This window comes from Colobus angolensis, unplaced genomic scaffold (genome assembly GCF_000951035.1).
Source record: "Colobus angolensis palliatus isolate OR3802 unplaced genomic scaffold, Cang.pa_1.0 Scaffold46, whole genome shotgun sequence".
Taxonomy (NCBI): Eukaryota; Metazoa; Chordata; class Mammalia; order Primates; family Cercopithecidae; genus Colobus; species Colobus angolensis.
Window position 1 is genome coordinate 7,322,573 of NW_012118043.1, and position 9,260 is coordinate 7,331,832.

Consider the following 9,260-nt stretch of genomic DNA (forward strand, 5'->3'; position numbering starts at 1 on the left):
ACTTAAATTCTCAGGGCCTCAGTTTCCACATCCATTGAGTGGAAATAGACTTGCTCTCAGAGGAACACTTCAGTTCTAAATTTCTCTGTAGATTTCTATGCAACCAGGGACAAGCAATACTTTTTATTGGGGAGGGGGGCGTTAGTTATAAATGACAACAGAATGTGTTCGTAAAAAAATCGTCAGGAGTGCTATCCTAACTGGGTAGCTCTGAGCCCACCACTTAAATTCTCAGGGCCTCAGTTTCCACATCCATTGAGTGGAAATAGACTTGCTCTCAGAGGAACACTTCAGTTCTAAATTTCTCTGTAGATTTTCAATTATTCCTTAATGGTTTTACCTAGAGCCTTCCCCTGTGTTTCATCTGGTTAACAGATGACCTATAGTTTTTCTTTTCCCATCTCCTAACTATTGTTCCAGAAGTATGGTTTAGCATGGCTCAGACCTTAGCACAAAGGGCTGGAGAAGGAGCTGAAGTTGGTTCTACCCATCACCAGACTATAGAGTGAGGAAACTGATCCACGCAGAGAAAAGTGTCGCCAGGCTAGATTAAATGCTTATGGGACAGACCCCCTTATGACAGGAAGGGAGTATATCAGCCACCATTCCCACTTTTCCTGCAAAGTCCAAGTCCGTTGCAAAACAAGGAGTGCACACAGCTATGGAGATTCATAAATATGAGCAAAACTTTCACTCTGGACTGAATGCTGACTTGGTCCCTACTTGACCCAAACAGATAAGGCCAAGAGTGGATGGCAATGTGTGCACTGAATACTGACAAACTACTTGGTACTATGTAAAGCATTTTACCATTATTTTTACTGAATCTACACTGTAAATAGTCCTTTGAAGTGAGCATTCTTTTCCTCATTTTCCGGCAAAGGAAAAGTGATTTCTCCAAGGTCACACAGCTAGCTGGGAAATAAGAGATAGGATTGTACCTGCATCTGCCCCTTACCCTTACTCATTTATACCACAGTTCTAAACTTTAGCATGCACATGATCACTTGGAAGACTTGTAAGGACAAGCAGAGTCTGGCCAACAGAGCTCCTATTTAATAGGTCTGGCGTGGGCCCCAAATTTTGCATTTCTTTTATTTTTATTTATATTTATTTATTTAGAGACAGGGTCTTGCTCTGTCACCCAGGCTGGAGTGCCATGGCACAGAACCTGCATTTCTAACAGGTTCCCAGGTGCTAATGCTGCTGCCAGCCCAGGAACATCACTTTGATAATCACTGTCCTGGCCCTTGCTGCCTCCAGTAACTAATCCATAGTATGTCTTGAGTACCTACTATGTGCCTAGCTCAAGACTCTATGGTGTGGTGGGTTGGGGAACACAGAGCAAGAAGATGGCATTGTCGTTGTCCTCATAGAAGTGAGACTGCCGGAAAGAATAGCCAACTCCATGAAAAATGCAGGAGAAAATGCTAAATATGGTTGGCAGGTAGAGGGGAGCAGTAAAACTGTTTGGCCTGGATAGCAGGTAAGGAAGGAGGCAAGAAAGAGTAGGAGGAGGCAAAGCTGGGGCTGGGCCTTATGAGATTTGGAAAGCTGGGACGAGAGTGACAGGGATTCAGAGAGCAACTGTTCAAGGGGTATATGGGAAAACACAAAGGACTCTAAGGAAATTGGCCTGTGAGATCAGCGGCTTCATAATGCTATTATGATGAGGGCAGCCTCCATTTACAGAGCCATGATTACAGGCTGCCAGCCACTGGGCAAAGGTCTTACAAACACCATCAAATTTGATCCTCACAACAAGATGATGCAGTTAATAATAGCTCCACATGGCCGGGCGCGGTGGCTCAAGCCTGTAATCCCAGCACTTTGGGAGGCCGAGACGGGCGGATCACGAGGTCAGGAGATCAAGACCATCCCGGCTAACATGGTGAAACCCCGTCTCTACTAAAAAATACAAAAAACTAGCCGGGCGAGGTGGCGGGCGCCTGTAGTCCCAGCTACTCGGGAGGCTGAGGCAGGAGAATGGCATGAACCCGGGAGGCAGAGCTTGCAGTGAGCTGAGATCCGGCCACTGCACTCCAGCCTGGGCAACAGAGCAAGACTCCGTCTCAAAAAAAAAAAAAATAATAGCTCCACATATGGCCACTGCCCTCTGCTGCTTTAGATCTGGAACCAAATGTCCAGTGACGAGACTGAAGCTGGACACACTTGGGGCAGAAGGAGAGAAATATGAGCTGGAGTGTGACATGCCAGCCTCTTGCCAGCTCCTCCGCACGCCACAAGCATGTGCTTGTACTCACTAGAACAAGGAGGATGCTCTTCAGTGGCTTGTAGTAATTTTAAGGAAGGGTTCATTTTTTAAGTCGGAAATACTTGACCACTTGGTCCCACCTAAACAGGTCAGCAGTTACCTTGAAGAGAGAAAAATTAAACAGGTGTTTTCATGATTGCAAGGCCAAGGTGGCTGAGATAAACGTGTCAGAAAGGGTTTGGTGAGCCCTTTCCCTAGTAAGTTGTGTGGGACACCTGGCCGACTGCATGTTCCTCCACAGAGGGGCTCCGTGGCCACCTAAGACTTTGCAAAGCTGCATCCTGTACCCTCCCTCCAACTTGGAGCTGTAAAGTACCTTTCCTATATTAAAGAATCTATGAAATTCTATAGGGCAGAAACCAGCTTGTCTTGGTTTTAATTCCTCATGTCCCAAACTTATTTGCTCATGAGCCCATTTTTTTGACCACCAAACATCTGATGCAGCTGTACCCCATGGCGAACACAGTGAGGAAGTAGGGGCTCTGGGAATGCTGGCCAAGAAGACTAAAGGAATCCACAGAACCAAAGGCAGCTGAGAGACCATTCGTCTCAGCCCGCACCCCATGCCTCTCAGGCTGTGTGGCTGGGACGTGCTCACATACAATTCCATAAGCCACAGAGGTGAAGTTAAATGAGCTACCAGATAATGTACCCGGCTGGAATGTGATTGCTTCAGCTCTCACTTATTATACAGCCCTGGGTCTAGAAAACAATTGCCATTTGGTTGGGGACAGTATGCAAGGGCTTTGGAAAACAAACTGCCTGAAACAGGGAGGGCTTATCCAACTGAATCCCACAGTCCCTGTGTCTCCAGGGAAAATTTAACAGAGTCAAAAGTTACTAGTATCTTGGGTAGCCACGGAAATTGCACACATGGGGATGATCTAACTGTGTTACCCCAGAGCTTGGGGAGCACAGCACTGGCGCTGGAGACAGATCGTCCTAAGTCCAAGTACCATCTCAACTGCTTCCTCACCACATAATCCAGGGAAAGTGACACAACTTCTCTGAGGCAGTTTTTCTGCACTGGCAAAATGAAGATAAAATAAAACTTACCTTGTGGGTTTGTTTGAAGAATAAAGTGAGGAAGGTTTCCCAAGGGAGGTTACACCCTGAGCCACCATCCCTAGACACTGTCCCTAGACACAAAGGGACACCATCCCTAGACACAAAGAGGGTCTTAATTGCCACCCCAAATATTACCAAGAGTCCACACAGCATGGCTCTCAGATTCACCTTACCTAAAATTCAGTTCCCTATGTTTGCCCATAAAACTAGTTCACTGTTTTATTCCCTGGCTCTCACCTTGATCGTCCAAGCTCAGAACCACTGTTTCTTCCTTCCAACTCAATCTCTCTATACATCTATCCAATTACCAAGCCACTCTGATTGCTGTTTCAGCCATGCATGTTTAGAAAAGTAAACTAGCCTCTCTAGGTCTTACTTCATCATCTCTGACCTGACAAGTAGGCACTTAAACAGTACCTTTCAAAAATTTTAAACCATAAAAGTCTTTTTCCAAACAGCCTCCTATGGACAAAGTTCAAAATCTGAAATCACTGAGCTCTACCACCCAGAGATTCTAGATCTGGAATAGGACCCAGAAATCTGCATTTTTTTATGTTATCTCAGGTGATCCAGAAAGGGAACTAGCTTTGGGATCCACTGGTGAGTTCCTAGACATGGAAGGTACTCAACAAATAGTAGAGAATGAGAGGTGAGCAGGGCACTGGCATTTGTACAGCAGCTCATGCCAACTTGAACTTACTTCTCTTTTCAACTTAGGATACAGGCATATAATCCTTTTACCGTCGAGCTAGCTAATATTACTTAAAGTTATTCCGTCAGGCTCAAATCTGACTTTATACAAGTTAGAGTCTAAAGGAATACCCAGGACCCTTCCTTATGCAGCTGTGATTCTGTTGTAGATTCAAATTGCTGACCCAAAGTGAGGTTCAAGTGGCCAGTTTGGCCTCTCCTTGATTTGGGGGAGAAGGGGAATAATAGTGACTAAAGAAGGATTTTTTTTTTTTTTTTTTTTGAGATGGAGTCTTGCTCTGTTGCGAGGAGTACAATGGCACAATCTTGGCTCACTGCAACCTCCACCTCCCGGATTCAAGTGATTCTCCCACCTCAGCCTCCTGAGTAGCTGGGATTATAGGCACCCTCCATCATGCTCAGCTAATTTTTGTATTTTTATAGAGACAGGGTTTCACCATGTTGGCCAGGCTGGTCTTGAACTCCTGACCCCAGGTGATCCACCCACCTAGGCCTCCCAAAGTGCTGGGATTACAGGCATGTGCCACCAGGTCCAGACGCAAAGAAGGAGTTTTAAAGGAAATGGGTCAGAAAGAAAATGGGGAGAGAGTGAGGAAGTGATGCTTGGCCACCATGGGAAGGGTAGCAGAGTTGTCAGTCTCCAAACTGACAGGAACTTCCTGAACTACCTGCTGCTCTCTCTCTCTCATGGTCACAATATAGTGTTTGTCCTGCACCGGACAGTGCACAACATGAAATGTCATCACTTACATATCATAAAGATGGCACTGCAGTTCTCAGAGAAATAGCACTTGAGAAATTTGAACTGTTCTTATTCTTGAGGTCATTATTATCCTTGGGTTTTAATAGAATCAATCCTAGTGTTTTTTAAAACCTTCTCAGTGGATTTTCTGAAAAAAATGTTAAGTATTTAAATTGGCATCTAAAGATATCTGGAGAATTTACAGGCATAATGAGAATCAGATATCCGACTAAAGACCAAGAGAGATGATTTCATAGCAAGGGAAGAAATTCAAGTATTTTCAGAACTATCCTCTCTTTCTAGATCTACTCCAACAGGCCAACAACTTTTTGGCATGGCTGTAGTTGAGCCACATTTTATGCTTAACTAGGGGTTAGCTTCTTGTTATAATGTGCAATGGTTAGGAAATTCAACACTCCTTTGGTTTGTTTCAACATTTTCATAATAAAAATGTAAACAATTATCAACCTATCCCTTAAAAGCAACAGACGGGTGTGGTGGCTCACGTCTGTAATCCCAGCACTTTGGGAGGCCGAGGCAGGCGGAACACGAGGTCAGGAGATCGAAACCATCCTGCCTAAAATGGTGAAACCCCATCTCTATTAAAAATACAAAAAGTTAGCCGGGTGTGGTGATGGGCACCTGTAGTCCCAGCTACTTGGGAGGCTGAGGCAGGAGAATGGAGTGAACCTTGGAGGCGGAGCTTGCAGTGAGCAGAGATTGCACCACTGCACTCCAGCCTGGGTAACAGAGCCAGACTCCATCTCAAGAAAGAAGAAGAAGAAGAAGGAAGAAGGAAGAAGGAAGAAGGAAGAAGGAAGAAGAAGAAGAAGAAGAAGAAGAAGAAGAAGAAGAAGAAGGAGGAGGAGGAGAGGAAGAAGAAGAAGAGGAAGAAGAAAGAAGAGGAAGAGGAGGAGGAGGAGGAAGAAATCTCTGAATGAGTATTTATTGTCCAGAATATGTTTAAAACTACACTGGGGGCCAGGCATTGTGGCTCACACCTGTAATCCCAGCCCTTTGGGAGACCAAGGCACATGGATCGCTTGAGCTCAGGAGTTTGAGACCAGCCTGGGCAAATGGTGAAACCCCATCTCTACAAAAAATACCAAATTAGCTGGGTATGGTGGTGTGCACCTGTTGTCCCAGCTACTTGGGAGGCTGAAACGGGAGGATCACTTGAGCCTAGGAGGTCAAGGTTGCAGTTAGCCAAAATCATGACACTGTACTCCAGCCTGGACGACAGAGTGAGACCACATCTTGAAAAAACAAAACAAAATAAAAAGCAAAAAGCAAACCTTTACTGGTGGCTAAGAACTGAGGCAAAACAGTCTGCTGTTAAAATGGAAGTTTGTAACTATCCCTCCCCACTGTGGACATTAACAAAAGTTTCCTAAGTTTCATCTTTAACCATGATTAAAACTAATGATTTCCAAAGTCTTTTTTCTTTTAAATCATCAGATCTTTTTGTTCAGCAAACTCTTAGGAGGATGCCCAACAGGTCAGATAGAATAGAGGTGCTGTGACGTGTGTGCGTGTGTGCGTGTGTGTGTGTGTGTGTGGTGTGTTGGGGAGCTGCAGCTTAGGGTTGAGTCTTGCGTGCTACATCTCCCTCCCATTAGGGATCCTGAGGAGGTGCCAGGAGACTCCTAGGTTTCCCAGCAACTGACTGAGATGCCCAACTTGGCCACAAGTAAGATGCTTGTTTCCCACTTAAGCAAAGACAGGTGGCCTATACACAATCTGTGTCTCTAGTCTTGAATGTTTGGTCTTGTTAAAGAAATGAATGAGTCTGGCTGAGCACATCATAACCTCCACAATTCCCTTTGCCAACAGATATTGATTTTGCCACCCGCAAGATTGCAGTACATCTTACTCAGACGAAGGTTATTGATCAAGATGGTGATAACTTCAAGACAAAAACCACCAGCACATTCCGCAACTATGATGTGGATTTCACTGTTGGAGTAGAGTTTGACGAGTACACAAAGGGCCTGGATAACCGGCATGTTAAGGTACTGACTGGGGCTAGTGTTTTTCACTCACACATTCTGTGCAGGGGCTGGCTATTTGGTATCATGATGAAAAAAAAATGTTAGAAACAACCTGGGAAAAATCAGGAAAGGAGGACCAGGATGGCCTTAATCATGCTGGCAATGAAAAATTATTGAAAGTTTAGTAGGAAAAGGCAGGCCTAGGAGAGATTAAGAGCTCAACCTCTCCAGGATCGAGGGCCAGGGCCTATGAGTCATATACAGCCATGGGCCTGGTAGGCAGAGGGAAGAGGGCAAGGTGGAACATCACAGGGAGGGACAGCACCTGTGCCCTCTGGGAGCCAGGGCACATGGAAAGGTGGCAGCCTTGCCCAGTGCCAGCCAAGCGCTGCCATGGAGGAGAGAAGCCTGAAGGTGCCAGATATTTTTTAGGAGACATAGAGAAATCAGATGTTTTTATATAAAATATCTCAAATTTTTATGATTCTGCTGAGAAAGAGCAAATATAAATTAATAAAACATCTCAATTATAGATTATCCCAGCTGATTTCATTTTTTTTAGAAAAGAATGATCCAAATTAAACCAAAAAAAAATCAGTAGGTTAAGTGAAGTCAAGATTTATCCAACCCTAATAACTTGGAGAAGCCTCTGGCAAGCTTGTGGCTCTGTCCTAGCATTGCCTTAACCAACAAGGGATAATCTAGGCAACTCTCCAGGTATCAGAAGGCCAGACTGTCGCTGTTTGAACTATTGAATATAGGTGGGACCCTGAAAGCAGGCAGAAACAACTCAAGTTTGCAGAAGAGGCAGGCCCTTGCCCACAGGAGCTGTTTGCAAATAAGGCAGAGGCAGCAGGAAGAAGTGGAGAGATGCTGGGAAGGCAAGGGAAACAGCAGCTCTCCCCAGCATCACTGTGTGGTATCCCAACCCAGTAACCAGCCCTCCTGCTCACATTCATGCTCAGTGTGCCTGTTTTTGGTTTTCCAAATCAAATTACACCTGGTCAGTCCCCACCAAACAGGAATAGGAGAAATCCAATCTCAGTTGTATTTAAGGATTCCACCCAACATTCCCATCATAACGAACCCCGGGGATACACAGTCCAAGAGATTTGGGGAGGTTCCTGGCTTGTCATTTATCATGGTTGCAATTGGCTGTTCACCATCTATGCCCATGCATTTTATACAACGGTGGGCAGTTTGAATATTCCAAGCATCCTTTCCCTCTGTGCCAATTCAGCCACTGGAACTTCTGTCCTATCTCCCAAACTGAGGGAGGACAGAGCTGAGTACTCTGACCCAACGTATCCGTGCTGTCGCCTTCCCACCCCCGGCAAAGAGCCAGCTCTTCAAGTGCCACAACAAAGCAAGCAACATCCTTTGCCCTGCCCTTCCCCGCTTACCATGAGTCCTGACCTTCCCAGGGTCAGGCCACCACCCCGAGACTCTCACACTGTGCTTCCAGGAGCTCCTGCAAAGTCAGAGGTCTCAACTCTCCCCCAGAGCAATGGGCACAAGCTCTGATTCCTCTCCTGGGGTGGGGAGGAAAAGTTGCTATTATTATTTGGTGACAACTTAAAGGCCAAGAGAGCGGGACACACTTTATTTCTCAGTCAAGTTGTCCTGTAGCATTGATAGTCACAGCCATCAAGTCAAGGTTGAATTATATTTCATGTTCTTTGCTAAAGAAAATTAGGGAAATATAAAGCATGATGGAAATTTTTCCATCAGAGCACTCTTGAATGAGAACTTAAGATTCTGGGCCCTGGAATGTCCACTTACAGAACCCCTCACTGAGTGGATAATGGATCAACAAGCCTTTTCTGAACCTGTGAACCATCTGACTGAAAAGCCAATTCATCAGACACCAGAATTGCCAGGAAAATTGATCTCACAATTTTTTGCATCACTCTGTTATTCCAACCCAATTAGTGCAAAATGTTTCATTTTCCTTCACCTTTCTGTTTTGGGTGTGGGCTCTTGAAAAGCAGGCCTGTCCTCTCTGAGTTGATCCTTTGTCACCTTTGAGGGCAGAGAACTTGCTCTTCCTAAAATAAATCACCCTTCCATCCCTTAATGGATTCCACATGTTAACACTACTCCTACCTTTCTTCTGCCTCTCCATGTTCCATTTTCTCCCCTCTCCAGAATCAGCAGTTAGCCCTGCAGAGAGAGAGAATCATCCTTCCTACAGCTTGCCTCCTCTTTGCCTTCACTAGAAAACCAGAGTGAATGCACACACACACACACACACACACACTCTCTCTCTCTCTCACACACACACTCTCACACACCCTTGGTAGGGAGTGAGAAGTACCCAGGACAGTTTGCCCAGTCTCCAACAATGGGTAATTCCCATAAGAATCGCCATGCAGAGCAGATGCCCAAGGAACTACCTACTTCCTGTAACTTCACTGGAACCCTTCAGCTGGAAGGGGATGCTAGAGAGTGGGCAAATCTCTTTCTCAGATTG

General features: G+C 45.3%; 1 protein-coding gene across 1 annotated transcript in view; it reads left to right on the forward strand.

Annotated features, from left to right (window-relative positions):
* The window catches only part of RBP2 (retinol binding protein 2, cellular), a 28,935-nt gene that overhangs the window by 12,752 nt on the left and 6,923 nt on the right, over nucleotides 1-9,260 (forward strand). The window contains exon 4 of the mRNA XM_011958112.1: nucleotides 6,630-6,808. Coding sequence (XP_011813502.1) covers nucleotides 6,630-6,808 — 179 coding nt within the window. The remainder of the gene's footprint in view (nucleotides 1-6,629; nucleotides 6,809-9,260) is intronic.